The sequence below is a fragment of the Desmodus rotundus genome, chromosome 3 (genome assembly GCF_022682495.2).
Source record: "Desmodus rotundus isolate HL8 chromosome 3, HLdesRot8A.1, whole genome shotgun sequence".
NCBI lineage: Eukaryota > Metazoa > Chordata > Mammalia > Chiroptera > Phyllostomidae > Desmodus > Desmodus rotundus.
The window spans coordinates 201,401,024-201,418,364 of record NC_071389.1 but is presented as its reverse complement, the minus strand read 5'-3'; the positions used below and the strand labels follow the sequence as shown (position 1 = coordinate 201,418,364).

General features: G+C 55.3%; 1 protein-coding gene across 4 annotated transcripts; it reads right to left on the bottom strand.

The window, feature by feature from the left end:
- Positions 1–2,930: 2,930 nt before the first annotated feature.
- On the bottom strand, positions 2,931–17,065 carry ZBED4 (zinc finger BED-type containing 4). 4 transcript variants are annotated; one of them, XM_053919810.1, is made up of 3 exons: positions 16,877–17,065; positions 12,286–12,509; positions 2,931–8,027 (listed from the first exon to the last, which is right to left on the bottom strand). In XM_053919810.1, the coding sequence occupies exon 3, from the start codon at positions 7,693–7,695 to the stop codon at positions 4,171–4,173; it is 3,525 nt and encodes a 1,174-aa protein (XP_053775785.1). In that variant the 5' UTR covers positions 7,696–8,027; positions 12,286–12,509; positions 16,877–17,065; the 3' UTR covers positions 2,931–4,170. The 4 variants fall into 4 exon arrangements, 3 of the variants coding, with proteins under 3 accessions (XP_053775785.1, XP_053775784.1, XP_045042910.2); XR_008426307.1 differs by lacking the exon at positions 2,931–8,027 and adding an exon at positions 11,095–11,663; XM_053919809.1 differs by lacking the exon at positions 12,286–12,509.
- Positions 17,066–17,341: the final 276 nt, after the last annotated feature.

The following is a 17,341-nucleotide window of genomic DNA, read 5'->3' as shown; positions in this document are numbered from 1 at the left end:
ATAAGGCCACTTCCGTGGAAAGGGAGGGACAGCGACACGGCGGCCTACCTCTCTGTGCCTCTGTGGTCGGCAGCAGCAATCAGCATAGATCCGCGTTACGTGGAGGGCACGGTCCTCCTTGCCCGCTCTGGCAGTGGCACGGTGTGCGGGCTGTTCCAAGAACACGCACAGCTGCCTGGCTGGGTGTGGGGATGAGTGGCTGCTACTCTGCTGAGAGCTCAGATTGACCGGAATTAACTGCAATTTGCCCTCCAAGTCTTTCCTTGAAGCTGTGAGACTTCAGCATTCTGTGAGGTGGACAGGGCAGGCCATCGTGATGTGCCCGAGGTCAGTGATGCAGCTGTTTCAGGCTTCGTGACAGCGGGTCTGTCCCTGGAACCCTGGGGTCCCCTTGCGGGCAGGTACCGGAATGTGGTTGTCTCTCTGCACAGGGTGCCCACTTAACTTCTCAGCTTCTTGTCTTGCACACGAGCCCCTCACAGGGACCAGCACCTGTCCCCGGGGAGGTGCACAGGACACAGCCCTCCCGAGGCATCCTCTTCTCCAAGACGTTGGGAGTTGGAGTCCTGGCTGGTGTCTCTGTGGGTCACTGCTGCCTGCTCTGCCTGCCGCCTCTGCACACCAGCAAATGCACCCAGAGGACTTGTGAACAGAGAACTTGCCTTCCTCCAAGGACCCCTCCCTAGGGCTGTGCTTCCCAAAACGTGTGTGTGCTCCTTCATGTCTTCAAAAAGCTCTTTTAAAAAGTATTTTCTCCCTGGTCTGAACAGTTCTCGATCTGATACCAGCTGCAGCCTCACAGAAGTAGAGGAAATTTGAACTTTAAGTAAAGAACAGCATTTTATTAACATACAACAGCATTTGTTCACTAAAATGAGTTCCGGAGGCTTACACAAATGGCTGTTTATTATGAGCAACCAGAGAAATGAAGTTTCCTGCCCCAGATGTCACCTACAGCCAGGGGAATGAGCCGTTTGGCACTCGGTTCCAACAAGGGACCGCGGGATGGTCAGGAGCAGATGTGTTTCCGGTTGCACCCAGAGCCCCTCCGGTGGCAAACACTGGCGTCGGGACCGGCGGCGAGCAGCCCCAGACAGCTGTCAGTGCGGATGTGACCTCCTCCTGAAAGACGGTCAGCAGCGCACAGGGTTTGACCGTCTCCTCAACACACGCAAACCTACGAGGCACAAAGAACCTGTGTGCCTGTCACTTGAGGCCCATGCTCGAGCCACGTTCTCCACCCGCTGAAGCGACGGTGGGCTGCACAACCCCTTTCACACACAGCTGTGACCTCGTGCCTCACCCGCAACAAGCAGCCTGTGGCTGAATGGTAAAAATGCAACAGAGAGGGAGCGCAGCCCAAGAGCTAGCAACCTCGTCCTGTAAAAGACCCAAGAGTAAGCCTCCAGCTCTGTGGGCCGTCGCACTGACAGCCGTCCAGTGCTGCCCCGCAGCCTGGGAGCAGTGCAGACAGGACGTGATGGAGACTTCCCCTGGCAAACGGCAGCAGGCCAGCCTGCCCCGCAGGCGCAGCGGGCACGGCTGAGACTGCTCGCCCTGAGGGATAGGGCCGTGTCCACTCTAACCAGCTTCTGGGACGGCAGAAGTGGGGGGACAGAGGACACACTGCCAGGGACTCTGTGCTGACCGGCTTTAGGGGTAAAGCCGTGAAGCTCAGTACCCCAGTCCTCAGGGCCTTCACTTTCCAGACAGAGCCCTGAGATGAGCGTGGCAGAGTGGTTCACTCCCTTGTATCCTGACCACAGTGCCCTCCCACCCAGGTCAGAACGGCTGGTGGCCATGGGAGCCCCCAAGTCCTCTGCAGCCCATAGCTGACTGGACCAGGGCTGCCGGGGCACCTCCAGGGACGATGCAAGTCCTGCTCCATCGGGGGTGGCAGAAGACTGGGGGCAAGGAGCCCACACGTCAGTCCAGTCCCAGCCTCTGCGGGAGATGGAAAGGGAGCAGCAGAGGTCTGGCGGGGAATGGGCTGGCTGAGTCGTGGCCCTCACTGCTGTCCAGCAGCTCACTGTCCTCACGTGAACTCTCCCCTACTGTTCCAACCTAAGTCGAACCCTTGAAGCATGGACACAGAGGTAGGAAAGTACGTCAGCATTTGTCCCTGATACAGGCTGGGTGACCTCACATGTGGGTGAGCACACACAGACCCTTGTGCGGCCTGCAGAACCCTAAGAGATGAGGAGCCCCAGCTCATGACTGGTGACCTGGAAGCAGAAGAGCAGTTTAGAGGCTTGAACCACTCAGAGCGAAAACCAGGTGTATGGGCCTTTCAAGGAAACATCCTGTGTCATGGCCAGCTGAGCACTCAGGTGAGCAGCCAGGGCGCCCAACCAGGACACGCGCTGCCCTGCTCTACTGGGTCTTGTCAGGAGGGACTTACTACCAGCCCCAGATACAAAGCCACGAGCCCCGCACTCTGTCTCCACACCTACTCTGGCCTTCTGCATCCACTTCCTGGACCTGGTTTGACCAGATGGCCTGAACCCCTAACTGGAGAGGTCTTGACGTGTATGGCACATTTACAGGAATTTTCAAGTCAGTCCTGGGAAAACCACGTCAGCATGACTCACTAGCGTGTCCCCCATCAGAGCTCCCTGGGCACCCGGGGCAGAAGCTGGCCTCAGGAATGTGCACCCAGCAACACAGGCGAGAGCCCACACGGCCAGGGCAGCTGCAAGGCTGCGCACGGCTCTCCTTTGGGTACCACAGTGGCACAGCACTCATTCTGAACACACGTCAGCACCACACTCAGAAATGCTGTTGTAGGACCCACGCCTTCACCTACCCCATGTCCTACCTGGAGCTAAGCAAAAATTAAAAAAGCAATGCATGAGTGTGGTTTCTGTGTATACTGGCCCCCAAAGGGGACCACTGGTTCATCACCCTAAGAATAAAAAGGCGGTGTCCTCTGACAGTAGAAAATTGAAATGAAAGTTTAATTTCAGAAACTGAGTTCACCATTTATAAATACACCGAAACACAGTCGATGCAGGCAGATTAACAGGTACAGCACTTCTGACGAAACGACGTTTCAATAGGGTCAGAGGCAATGAGTGACTTGTCACCTGGCATAGTTAATTGGTACGCAATAAGCAAATGAACCCTTTTGTAGATGTTGAAGCAACAACTCTGAAGACATTGTTAAAAGAATCTGACAACCGATAATTCATTCTGATGACCTTGGGATTCTAAAATACCCGTGATGGCTGAGTCTTCCCCATTATAAAAAAATCTAAACACCTAAGGCTATTCCAACTGTGATATAACAATCTTTCTCCCTGTTAATAAGCCACCTCTTCTAAAAAGAATTTTATGTGTGATTTCATCAAGTTGGGGGAATCTACCCAAATTTCGAAAGACCCCTTCAGAGTGCAGAGACACGGAGGTTTGACCACCAGGACGGCGGTAAACGGGCAGCACGGCGCCCCGGCTGGACAGGCAGCAAGGAGCTCATTGCACATGGTCAGGAGGTCTCTGGGTTAACTGACCGTGTGAGACCTGGACACAGAAAGGAGCACGGGAAAGTTCTCAGCTGCTACCAGGTCACCAGCACTCCGTGACGCATCTCTTCAAACGCCCCATCTCTGCTGTAGTGAGTTATCTTCCAGAATATTCTCTACACTCCAGACAGACATCACAGCTGCAGTTAAAAACCGCTCAGTCAGATGGCTTCACCTCCACCTCCGAGTTACAGCTTTTATGGGACAGCCATGAAGGCTGTTTTGTTGTAATGAAAACAATTTTTCACTAAAATACAGTACCTGATTTGTGGTTTTTTACATAATAAAAAAAAGTACAGAGTAAAATTGTTTACATCTTCTATATCATTCTAGTAAAACAAATTACTACCCCCAGCTTTTAAAAAAATTTACAGTTACGGATTAAAACTTAATCATCGTATGTCGTAACTGACAAGACTGGCTATTTCTAGTGGCTTCTTAAGAAACACATCATGTACCTGGCCTGAAGACCTAGGAGTAAGGCACATGGAGAGGCTGCAGTGAGTCTGGAAGGAAGACTCAGTGTGGACCTGAGAGTGCCCGGTCTGATGTCCTCCCTGGCCCCGACTGCGGCAAGCCACCAGGCCACGGCAAACAGCTGGTGCCTGATGAGCAACATCATCTGTAGCCTGGTGGCTCCGTGGTGATTTCAATACTGAAAGTATATTAAAGGAAGATTCACTTTTAAAAAGATAAGTTTTTCAAAATGTTCCATCAGGAGCCTGGACTGGCCGAAGCTACCGTTCTCGGTGGGTGTGCTGAACAGCCTTTCTGAAGGGACGATACTTGGGGGACAGCCCAAAAACCTGACGGCCAAGGCTGACAGGCCCGGCCAGGCTGACCTCTTTAGGTTCCAGTAGGTGAGTGGGTCACAGCTGTGTTCAAGCACCTCCTCCTCCAGGTACGCGAGCACCATGGCCTCAGGCACCTTTGCCTTTTCTCTGGGGTCTTTCTTTTTTATCTTGGCCATGAGTGACCACAGGCTCTCCACCCCACTGGAGTCTCTTGGTGGAGAGCCCGGATCACACCCGTTGGAGACAGGTGTGTCCTCTGAGGTAGAATTCAGCGTTTCGAGTTCCCTGATTAAGTCCTGCTTGTATTGCTCTGCCTCCTCCTCGGAGAACAGGGAAGCTTTGTAGCGAGGGTCTAACAGTGTAGCAAAGATGTACCTGGGGTCGTGAAGGGCGGCAGACAGTCGGCTCACCAGGGCTTCCTTCAGGGACTTCAGCATGGTGTCGATGCCCATCGTCTCCTCAAACAGCATCTCGACCTTCCTGTTCAGGATGTGGACCATGGGGATGACCTGGCTGAGGGTGGACACGTGGCTGCTCATCTCCCGACTCGCGGCGTCAAAGGGCTTCAGCGCGTGGCACACGGACCGCATGACCTCCCACTGGTCGCCGCTGATCAGGTCTCGGAAATTACACGCGACGGACACCTCGTTAACCGCCCTCTTCTGCTCGATGAGCCGTTCGAGCATGCGGAGCGACGTGCTCCACTTGGACGGCACGTCCCGAAGGAGGTGGTGCGGTGGCAGCTCGTACTCCTTCTGCAGCTCTGCCAGCTTCTCTCTCGCTTCGTGCGACCGGAGCACCCGCTCACACAGCTTCCGAGCGGTGCTCAGTAAGTTCTGGACCATCCGCTGGCTCTTCATGGCCTCGCTGACGATGAGGTCCACCGTGTGGCTGAAGCACTGCACGCTGGAGTGCTCCCCTTCGTTCAGCGTCGTTCCTACGCTGGGGTTGTCGGTCACTGTGATGCCCACCTGGAGGCCAGTGGACGTCACCCAGGCCTCCCACCAACACTCCAGCTGCTTCTGAATGCTGTTGCCGCTGTAGTCGCAGTCGATCCGGGACACGTCCAATAGCGCCGAGCAGTGGTGGTCCTCACGGTGCGGCCGCGCCGATGACTCGAAGGTGACCCAGTGAGCGGTGAGCGTCAGGTACTCCCGGGTCTGGTTACTCATCCATATTCCAGACGTGAAGTGGACCACGCCACTCTCTGCCTCCTTAAGGTGTGACATAATGACCCGTTTCACGTCATCGTACATCCCTGGGATGGCTGTCCTGGAGAAGTAGGACGGGGAGGGCAAAGAGTACTGAGGTTTCAAGTATGCGAGCAGCCTGTTAAAGCCAACGTTGTCTACAAAAGAGTATGGCTGGAGGTCAAGTGCAATCATTTCAGCGATGAGACTTGTTATCTTTTTGGCAACTGGATGAGAGTCATAGAACTTCTCATCTGAGTCATCGAGGGAGGAGGCTCCGGACGGCTCTGCGCTCAGTGGCACACGGACGCCTGGAGGAGAGGGCAGCGCGGCCTTGGGGACGTCGGTCGTCAGCACACTGCCGTGGAACCTCTGTAAATGCCTGAGAAGACAGCTGGTGCCCAGGTTGGTCGGCTTCTTCCCCCTGCTTATTGTCCGGCCACAGTGCAAGCACACGACTTTAGTGGGGTCTGCAGAGCAGACGGAGAAGTGATTCCACAGCTTGGAGGTCTTTTTGCTGTGAACGGGAGCTAGAGCTGGGCTGGTTTTTGGGACCGCTGTTGTGAAGTCAGTTAATCTGGAGGAGGAACTTTCTGCAGAAGCCAAGGTGTCGTACGAAGAATTTGCCAAACTGTCCCCGAGGAAGCCCTTCTGGTTCCCGACAACTTCTGGGTGGCGTCTGTAGAGATGTCTCATCAAACAGCTGGTGCCCACATCACCCTTCTTCCCCCGACTGATGACGCAACCACAGTGCCTGCACACTGCCTTCAGACTGTCCATGGGGGCTAGCGAAAAGTGATGCCACACCTCCGACTTCAGTCTCTTCATCACCTTTTTGTTCTGTTGGAACACAGCACCAGACTCGAACGTGGGAAGGGTCGACCCGTCACCCTGCCGCTTCTCAGGAGAGGATGCCAACGAGGCCTCGCCAGTGTCATCAGAGGGTGACAGCACAGATGGATCTTCCATCAGTGCGTCCCCAAGGTTCACCCGTGTGGGCGTGTCCTCTGTCAGCCGGTCAGGGGAAGAGGATGTCAAGAAGGACTCCTTGACCAGCTTCCCTGGCGATGAGGACAGAGATCTCGGCTCTCCCTCGGGAGGCGGGAGAGTGGGCACCAGGGTGGGGGTCGTGGCATAGGGGGGCGGCACGCCTGCGCCTCCGCTCTTCTCCTGTAGCACGATGGCGCGGTGTGCCCGCCACATGTGCCGGATGAGGCAGCTGGTGCCCAGGTCCTTGCCGTTCTTCCCTCTGCTGAACTCGTTCATGCAGTGAATGCACACGGCCTTGGAGCTGTCCAGAGGTGACAGGTAGAAGTGCTTCCAGACCGCAGACCACCTTCGCGACCCAGAGGTGCTTTTCGGAAGCGGGAGGCTCTTCTCTGGCCCACTCTCTGCAGCATCGTCACAGTGGGGAACAGGGACGGATGGAGGTAGCCCCACGTGGGTTTCTTCCCTGATGTATTTCTCAGTGACAGACAAGTCGGAGCCGACCTCTTTGGAAGACGCGACAGACATAGACGCTTCTGTCACTTGATCAGGAGGTGGGGTCCTGGAGGCTGTTTTCTGGACGAGTTTGATGGGTGGCAGCACAGCGCCCACGTCTCCGACGTGTGCAGGCTGCGACGGGAGCAGCAGGGCCGGGGAGGAGAGGGGCGCGAGGGTGGACATGCTGCCGTCCTCCCGGATGAGCACTGTGGGGTGTGCCCTCCTCACGTGCCGCATGAGACAGCTGGTGCTCAGGTCCTTCTCGTTTTTGCCACGGCTGAACTCCTTCATGCAGTACACACACACGGCCTTCGTGCTGTCCCGTGGGGAGATGAAGAAGTGTTTCCAGGCTGGAGACTTCTTCCTGGAGCTCATGCTGCGGGTGGACAGGAGGCTCTGCGTCACGGCCTCCATGGCGACGTCGTACAGGGTGCTGCTGTACTGGGAGAAGAGAGCCCCGTAGTCGTCCTCGTGCTCCGCGGGGCAACATTTCCCCGGGGGCTTACAGCTGAAGCTCGCTTCTCGGATCTCTGCCTGTCCATCACCACTGTCGGCTGCTGTCCTGTCCTCTTGTTCCATTTTAAAATCCATTCTTTCCGAACTGTGATTTGGAATTTGATCATCATCCTCTTCTACTTTAATATTTGTTTTTTCTGGAACAAAATCACCATTGCCCTTGGGGTGGGCTTCCTGGTCACTCTCCATAGCGGACCATAACTATTCGGGCTGTGTCACCGCGTCGACACCTGTGTTTGGTTAAAAGAATGATGCAAATGCTCATTTGCGTCCCCGAGTGCAGTCATCTTCACTGTTTTCTAAGGAACTGCATCTTCGGGACGTTTGTGAATATGGCTACTCCTACACCCTGCCGCAGCGTGGGAGCTGCGGCCCCTGAGCGCACCCGTCAGGGTGCAGACCGCTGCTTTCCCGGAGCCCTACGAAGCTCCGCGTGGTGCTGGCACAAGCGTGTCCCACGCAGACCTTCCCGTCGTCGTGGAAGTGGGGCCGCTGCCATAGTGGCGGTCCTCCTGCATCACCTACAAAAGACGAGATCAGGTCAAGCACTTCACCGAACCGCACTTCTCAAACCTGTGGCCCGAGGGACACATCAGCCTCCAGATGCATAAAATAAAATTTCGTAATGGTAAATTAAAGCAAAACTTGTTCCTTGACCTTTGTAGACCCTACTCACAGATAATGAAAAGACACTGAAACTACAAAATAACTTAGAATATAAACAAAGACATGAATGTAAATTCAAACGACCCATTAGTAGTGGATCGGGAAAACGGGAAAATCCCCTTAGCAGTATACAGGTCGGTGTGGTCTAGAATCGGTGCCGTCACCCACCAGGTGTCCCGGAGGCACCTGGCGGTGCTATAATCAGCAAAGCTGAACTCCCTGAGGTCAATTTCATTCCAATCTGGGATAAAAACTGACACGCAAAGGAGGAAGAGAAAGCCTGCAGCGACCCTCTGAAATGCCCAGGGCACGGACTAAACACTGAAAGTCATAAAGAAGACGAGGTCCCTGCACCCGAAAACGGAGGTCAGTCCTGCCAGAGTCGAGTGGCGCCAGCCTGCAGGGAACAGCCACCCTCAAAGAGCGACCCCCCCCACGACGGACGCTAGAAGCGAGGTGGGAAGAGACCGAATGTGGGGCAGGACAGGCAGGGGCAGCACAGCCGCCAAGCTGAGAGGTGAAGTGTGGTGAAGAGGAGAGGCAGGAGTGGAGCAGTTAATGAAAAGGTACAAAAAAGCAACAAAGACCCATTCTCGGCAATTTGGAAGCACGTACACCAGGGAGAGCGTGCTTACTGTAGTGCAACTAGACTTTATGTAACCTACAGAAATCTTACTTTTCCTTCTCTAACACCAATAGGGGGTTTAATATAAGTACAAGCAGAATATAAAGGCTCAAAACTACACGTAAGCCAAAACCAGAACGCCCAGTGGTGGGGACAAAAAACGGGTTTGTGGGTCTTCAGCTCAGCAGTCACAAATCGGTTTAAAAGCCAGTGCATAGGGTAAGGAAAGAAAACAGGAAGGAAGAGCTCGTGCTTTGCCATGGGAGGGGGGAATGGTGGTGCAGGACAGGGGTCAGGGTGGGCGCTGTGCTGGGAGGAGAGCTGGTTCTCTCACAACTCAGTCTGCCCTGAGCTGCCTCAGGTGTATGGGGGTCCTGCTCAGCTGGGAGCTGACCAGGCTGAGGGGAGGGCCATGCTCCCTGGAGCAGATGGTAGTTGCCCCGCTGGGCTCCGACACTGGCTTTAGGCTTAACCCCAGTGCCTGCTCCATCTCTAGCCGCCGGCAGGAGGCTGGCCTCAGATTCACTTGGTGCCTTCAACAACCAGGCGGACAGCACACCCTTGCCACCTCATGCCTGTCCAGGGCCAGCACAGCCTGGATGAGGCTCCTAAGAAGCACTGGACACCCAAGGATGCACAACTGTTGCCAGAAGTGGTGCCAGCTGTCGTGGCCTGTGCCCAAACCTGTGCGCGGAGCGCTGGGTTGCCCAGCTCCACGCGCTGCAGGGCAGCCCGAGCCCCTACACAGAAAAAAGACTCCAGCCCGTCTGGGATGTTGATGGCGGCTATTCACAGAAACGTGACACAAATGTATGACTGCATGTACGTGCTTGTTTATCGAATTGTGTAACATGTCAATCCCACCTAATGTGAAGTAATGTTTTTACATATGCACGTGCATGTAGGCAAGCAGATACGAGGTCTGTCTGGGAAGTTTCCAGCCACGTACTACAAAGCAGCAGCATTTACTGAAGAAGACACAGGACAATGACGCCTCAGCGCCCTTCAAGGCGGGCACTGTGGGACTCCCAATCGCCACCAGCTGCCCCGCTGGATTTTCCTGAATCTCACTGATGGCCTTAAATATCTCCTGTTTCACCTTGATTTTAGTTTTGGGTAAAGCCAGAATCTGGGCTGTAGGGGGGCTGAGTCACCTGGGTAATCTGAGGTTTTGCCAAAAAGACTCCGCGTAAGACGTGATGCACGAGGGGGTGCGCTGTCGAGATGAGGCTGCCAATCACCAGCTGCCCATAGCCGCAGCTTCTGAATCACCTGAGTAGTTTCCGGGGAGGAATGTTCAAGCCTAACGCAAAATTTGATGCAGATTCATTGCCCTGCTCGCTCAGTCATTTTGAGCGCGATGGCCACACAGTGCACACGCTCATTCAACGGCATCTACCGCCCCCACCGACTAGTACAGTGACGTCCTTGTTCATGCGTGTGCATTCCAGTCCACCTCACTGGCTGCCAGGCCACATCCGTGCTGCGCAAAGCGTTCCCGTTACATTAACAATGGCTGGGTGTTTTCTGGTCAGTCTCTCCCTCTCCCTCTACATAAACCAACACACATACACATACACACACATCTGCCCCCAGCTCCTGCTAACATTCGGTCTGTGACCCTGGCTCTTGACACAGAGCTCCCGAATGACAGCAGGATCTCCTGTTCTAAGGAGGCAGCTCTGGGTGGCCCCTAAGTGGGATGCGGTACTAGAAAGGCCAAGCCATGACTAGAAGCTCGGAACCACAGCCCTATACCCTCCCCCGTCCTCTGGAGAGGGGCAGATGGGCTGGAAATTGAGTTAGTAAGTGACCACGCCTGTGATGAAGCCACCGTAAAGATGCCACAAACCCCAGGTGCCCTGACCAGGAGTCGAACTAGTGACCTTTGGGTGTGCGGGGCGATGCCCCACCAACTAGGCCACACTGGCTGGGGCAGAGTTGTTTTTTTAATGAAAGAGAGATAAAAGTACAGACTCCACAGAAACTGGCCCATTGAGAACACAGGTAAAGAAGACCCACACGTGTACAGCCAGAGTGCCCCTCGCCAGTAAGGAGGGCAGAGCAAGAAACAGAGTCCTGAAAACGGCAGTTTCCCTGCAGCAGAAACTGCAGGCCGGAAGAGCACACCATGTAGCTGAGAAAACCCACCCCTAACAATCAACGCCAGGTACGGTGAAGTGACTGCACCTGAAGAAGCAGAGCTGCCGTCCAGGCAAAACCAAGGCCATTTACAAGGGAAAGAATGCAAAATCGCCATGAGTTTGACAGCCATGGTTTATGCTGGAAGGCAACTAAATAACATATCTAAGATATTCAAGGAAAGATAACGTGAGCCAAGGGTTTTACACCCAACCAATCTGCCTTTCAAGTGTAAGGGACGCAGAAAAACTATTACGAGTGTGTGAGAATGAGGAAAAAATTTTTGCATGTTTTTGCACGTGTCCTTCCCAAGAAATCTACTAGAGAGCCCCAAACAGAAAGTCTAGAGAAACGGCCGTGAGGACGGGGTGTGTGCACTGAGCCTGCGCGAAGGTCCTCGGGCGAACGCAGTCCGAGGCGGCCACATGTGCCACACGAGCGCAGGACGGGCGTGGACGGCAAGTCTTCGCACGAAGTGCTGTACCTGGTGTTTGAAAGGACACTGATGGTGGCTGTCCTGCCGCTGTGATTCTGAGACTGCAGTGTGCATGGCGAGGGGCGAGGCCGGTGAGTAGGGACAGTCTAAGAGTCGCATTTCCTACGTCCTCGAGAACCAGGAGTCTCAGGGTAGAATGGCGACAAGAGACACGAGATTCAGAAGGTCACATAAACATCCTGCAGCCAGTGAACAGGTATGAACCCCAGCTCTGTTCACTGCAAACACCTAGAAACAATGACTAACTCAGCACCGATGAGCAACATCCAGGTTGTGGTTTTGAAACACTGCTGCCCATTACGGAAGGCGTCTGGAAGGCAGGGCTTCCTCCCGGTTGGGGCGCAGGTGAGTGTGGGACACACAGGTGAGTGTGGGACATGCTGGAGTACCAGAGGGCACGGAGCGGTTGAAAGTGTCCTAGTTTTGTCAGAGGGTCCAGGTGCCGATTTGTAAAGGCCCACACTGTCTGAAAAGGGACAATTCGAACATAAAAAGGCCCCAAATCACATTAAAACTCATCCAATGCATTTAAATCTGTGAGTTCATAACAACAAATAAAATCAATTGGTCACTTCTGGAGGATGATAGAAGGTGATGATTTTGAAAACTGGTAAGAGGAAGAATTAAGCGCCGATCTCCAGTTTCCTGCACGAGCGTTAGCACTACGTGACCGAACGGAAGACGAGGGCTCTCACGAGGCGTGCAGCAGGCGCTGAGCCAGGGCTCTGCTGTCCCGCTCCTCCTGGGTTAATGCTGACGGCACGTGCTGTGCTGCCTGCCAGCGTCCAAGAGAGATGCCTCGCGTCTGTGCCCCCCATGGAGCAACACCACACCCCCCAAGGAGACTTACCAGAGGTCGAACCTGAATCCGACCAAGTTCCAGAGCCAACTACGGACACGCAGGGAACCGAGGACACAGGAACACTTCCCACTGGCCGGAGGACCATGACCCGCAAAATCTGGGCCTCGTCCACAAACAACGTGCACGGGAAGTGGGAGAGATGACAAGAGACTGCAGTGTCATGCAAACAGGCAGCGCTTCACTATTCGGAGGGGCACAATCCAGACATGACACTGTGAGGGAAAGTAGGAGAGTAACTGCCGGTAAAGGAGGTCAGGGGTTACTTCTGTCAGGAAGGAGGGGGGGGACCTGACTGGGGCAGGATTCTGGGGAGCCGGCAAAGTGTGATTTCTTGACCCAGGCGATGGTTACAAGTGTCCACCTTATAATAATTCCTCCAGCTATATACTGATTCTATGCAGTTTCCGTATCTGCTATACTTCAAAATAAGGAAGCTTTAATAAAAACCCTCATGAACCACACTGAGGAGGGTACTGTGGTGCCAGGGGCCACGGCAGCAGCGCGCAGACGGGGAGTCCGAGAGCACTCTGGGACACAGTGCTGCACAGCCCCGGAGCAGTCCTGACGGAGACGCTGCAGGGCAGGGAGGAGGGCCTTTTAAATAAACGCCGCCAGGAGAGTAAGATCTATGGGGAAAATGACACCTGTTGACCCCTTGCTGATGCACCCCCAAATCAACTCCAGGTAGACAGATGGTCCACTAAAGGAAAAATGATAAAGAATACAGGAAAATATCCTTAGAAGCTTGATTTAAACCAGGAGAGGGCTAATCACTGAGGGAAGATGGATAAGTCAGGCCATAGCAGAGTTACAAACTTGCCGACTGGCATGGCTCAGCTGACTGGGCATCGTCCTGCGACCTTCGTCCTGCAAACCGAAAGGCTGCTGATTCGATTCCCAGACAGGATACATGTCTAGGCTGCTTGTTCCGTCCTGGTCAGGGAGCATACAGGAGGCAACCAATTGATGTTTCTCTCTCCTATCAATGTTTCTCTCCCTCTCTTCCTACCTCCCTTCCCCTTCTCTATAAAATCAATAAGCATGTCCTCAAGTGAGGATTTAAAAAAAAAGGTGGGGGGTGAGGGCCCTGCTGGGTGGCTCAGTTAGCTGGAGCGTTCTGAACACCAAAAGCTTGGGGGTCAGCCCGGGCTGGTGTGGCTCAGTGGATTGAGCACCAGCCTGCTAACCAAAGGGTCACCGGTTCAATTCCCAGTCAGGGCACATGGCTGGGTTGTGGGCCAGGTCCCCAGCAGGGGGAGCATGAGAGGCAACCACACACTGATACTTCTTTCTATTTCTTTCTCCCTCCCTTCCCCTCTCTAAAAATAAATAAATTAAATTAAAAAAACAATTAAGGTTGTAGGGCTAATTCCTGGTCAGGGCAAATACCTTGGTTGTGGGTTCGACTCCCAGGCAGGGCATGTACGGGAGACAACCTATCAATGTTTCTCTCTCACATCGATGTTTCTTTCTCTCTCTCAAATAAAAAATAAAACCCATCTCAGGTGAGAAAAAAAGTGGGGTGAAGGACAAAGACAGTGATGCAGAGGGCTGGGGACCGGGAAGTGTGGGGGTCCGGAAATTAGGAAGGAGGGCAGGTAGGAGTCTGCACTGGAGGCTCTCTGGAACTTTTTATACAGCTAGATTCAGTAAAATACAAAACCTAAGAAAAATGGATTCCCATAGCTCATGTCCTCAAGTCCTGACATTCAAGCGGTGCCTTAAAAATCCGAGCGCAATTAGAAGACCGCCCGTCGCTGACTCTGCAGCTACACCTTCTGTGCAGAGAAGCGCAGAAGGAAACGGAGCGCAGGCCCCAGAGAGCAGGACAGGTCTCTGCCTAACACGGGAGAGGCTCCTTGCCGCGGGGGGCCGTGGCCACCCATCCACTTCGGTCTTCTCCCAGGAAATCGTCACAAGGAAGGAGAAGGCAGTCGGACTGAAGGGGGACCCGGGCCAGGAGAAAACAGCTCGTGCAAAGATCGGGAAGGACCGCGCTGACCACGGTCACTGCCCTTCGCGCGCCCACAGCTGCATTTTCCCGTCCGGTCATCACGCTCCAAATGCCGAGCAGGACAGGGACCTGAGCTCGCCCACACCTGGCTGTCCCTCGGTGTCTGCAGGGCATGGGTCCAGAACTCGCCTTGGATAACGAAATCTGCAGACGCTCGGTCCCTTACGTGAAGGACACAGTACAAATGACTCTTGAATAATGTGGGGTTAGGGGTGCCACGTGCCCCCGACACAGTCGAAAATCACAAATAACTTTTGACTCCCCCCGAATAAACTCCTGATATGCTACTGTTGACCAGCAGTGCTATCAGCCATATAAACAACCCACTAACACCTACTTTGCCGTGCACTTATACACTGTATTCTCACAACAGAGAAAAGAAAACGTTAAGAAAACCGTAGGAAGGGAGAGTCCATTCACAGTATTTATTGAAAAAACCTCACTAGTAAGTGGACCCTCACACTCGGGGCCCCGTCGTTCAAGAGTCCGCCGCATCTGCACACGCCCTGTACACTCGGAGTCACGTCTGGAGTCCTCGCAATGCGAGAAGCCTGCACACGTCCAGTGCAGACGCCACACGCGGCACCACAGGCCGAAGCACAAAGCAGCACATCAGCGAGAACACTAGTTTTTACGAGGACTTCCGATCGGCTGCAGATGCGAACCCCAGGTGGACGCAGAGGACGACACGCTCGTCCACGAAGCAAACGCTGCGTGGCAGCTGCTCTGCGGAGTCCGGAGGACAACCCTAGTGCTTCAGGTGAAAACGTCTCTCCGAGGTGTTAGGGATATTCTTTGCACAGCGGGAGTTGCTTACGAACCTCCTCAGAGTGTTCACGTCCAGGAATTAACTGGAACAAGCGCGCGAGTTTGGCGGTCAGGCGGACTAACAGTCCGAGCTTGCTTTCAACGCGGGAGACGAACTGTCCTCTGAAACCTTCTGAAGACGCACAGAACCTCTAACTCGTCGTCGCGCTTTCCCTGAGGAAACGTGGGTCCTGACCAGCAGATGTGACCCAGGGACTAGGGACGGCACGTCCCTCGCGGGCACCCCAGTGGACACCCTCAAAGTTTGCAACCGGACTCCTCGCAGGCAGGTTCCTCTCCCAAGACAACTTTGCTCAGGAGCTGAACTGAACTCATAATTCAAATCTGGCTCAGTCACAGCAGCAGAAAAAGAAAACTACTTCACCCTTCCTAGTCTCCTGATTTTATCCCACGTTATAGAGAAAACACCAAGAAATCGGCCTTTCTCTACACTAGAAAAGGATGCTCTTGCTTTAGTTAGCAAGCTGGCCTCAGTCGGGTCTAACGTGGACTTTTGAAAACAATGCACTTTGAGGTTATTCAAAACAGACTGACTTCCCATTTTTTACAAACACAAGAGTGCCGACAGAAGCTTCTCCTGAAGGCCCAGCTTGGCGGGCACTTGTTTCCCGAGATGCCTGTGTCCGCTGAAAGGCACAGACGGCACAGAGGGGCGGTGGGGCCCGCAGGTCTCTGAAGCAACGGAGGCGGCGTGGTCACAGAAAAAGGAGAGAAGAAGATACACCGGTGACTAGGTTTGTCGGGGCCTAGAAAAACAGCCGCCGTTGGAAGAACATTTGAAATTATGCTGAGCGATTTGCTACTTTTATTGGTTAAGTTTGAATGGTCATATCCAGAAACATATACAATTAACTGGAGAATTTCAAAAGCACGTTCTGATAGTGATCTCGTCTCATCTGCTTCCTAACACATTTAAACAAGGCCCCCGGTTGCTCTTCCTGGAAGTGCCAGTGTAAGCGGAATATATCCAGCAAAAAGTTCTAAGAAACAGAATTTGTTTCTTAGGCAGTTCGCCGTGGGGGCAGAAGGCGAGGTGCCTCAAGAAAGACAGGCAATCAGCACCTGTCTCGGGCTGGAGGAGCCGCCCTAGCCGCCTGCCCAGTGCCCCCCACCCGACAGCCACTCTTCCCGGACGATCTCCGTCCGGTCGGCCCGCCGCCCGGCCCGGCCCCTGCAGAAACGACACTCGCCCCGCGCACCCAGACTCTTGCTTGCTCACCCTTCCCTGCGGCGCCCACGGGAGCCCTTCTTTCCGCGCGAGCCACCCCCGTCGTCCCCGCGACGGCGGCGGAGGGGACCGCACCAACTTTTACCACTTCAGGTGTTTCGTCCACAAAATCGTGCTGTCCGGAAAACGCGCCTCGGCGGCGACCATCCGGCCGACCGGACGGCTTGCCTAGCCCGCCGCTTACCAGCTGTCAGCCGGGGCCAGGGCTGGGACGGGAGGCAGGCCCGGCGCTGGAGGCATCGCGGCCCAGTGGGCGGCTCGGGCGGGGTTCAGGCCACGGGAGGCCGCGTCCTCCCGGCGGCCAACGTCGGCCCATGCCCGGCGCAGACAGTATTGCGGGGGCGCGGCCACGGCCTGGCCGCCGACCCCGGCGCGGCTACCGACCCCAGCTCCGACCCCCGGCCCGGCCTCCGACCCCGGCCACGACCCCCGGCACAACCTGGCCCCGACGGCCGGGTCTGGGCGCGAGCTCGTGGCTGAGGCAGAGCCGGCTCCGGCGGCGCACTCACCGCGGGCGCCGGGCTCGGGCGGCGGGGCTTCCGCCCGGTGCGGACCACGGACGGTGCGAGCGGACGCCCTTCTTCCATTCATTAGCCGCCACGGCTTTGTCTGCCCCCGCGGCCCCTCCCGCCGCCTCCGACGCCCGCCACCCGCTCGCCCGCGACGCCGCCGGACGCTGCGCCCCTCCCAGGGCCCCGCGCGGCTCTGGGCGGGGCTGTGGGCGGAGCCGGAGTGCGCAAGCGCAGTGACGAAAAGCTGTGCTCGCCTCGCCGCGTTCCCCCTGGCTCCGCCCAGCTCCAAGAACCTGCGCAAAAGACTTCCGGAGCGGTGGTGCGCAGGCTCCGCGGTAGACTGCTCAGACGCAGACCGTGCGCGCCAGCCCCGCCCTCAAGCTGAGCGGAAGCTACTGCTCAGGTGCAGGGTCACACTTTGCTCTGTCTCCGGCCGGGCGAGACCGACCACGCAGGCGCAGT

What these genes read in the sequence shown, in the direction of transcription:
- ZBED4 (XM_053919810.1), bottom strand. Translation starts at nt 7,695, where the DNA reads ATGGAGAGTGACCAGGAAGCCCACCCCAAGGGCAATGGTGATTTTGTT.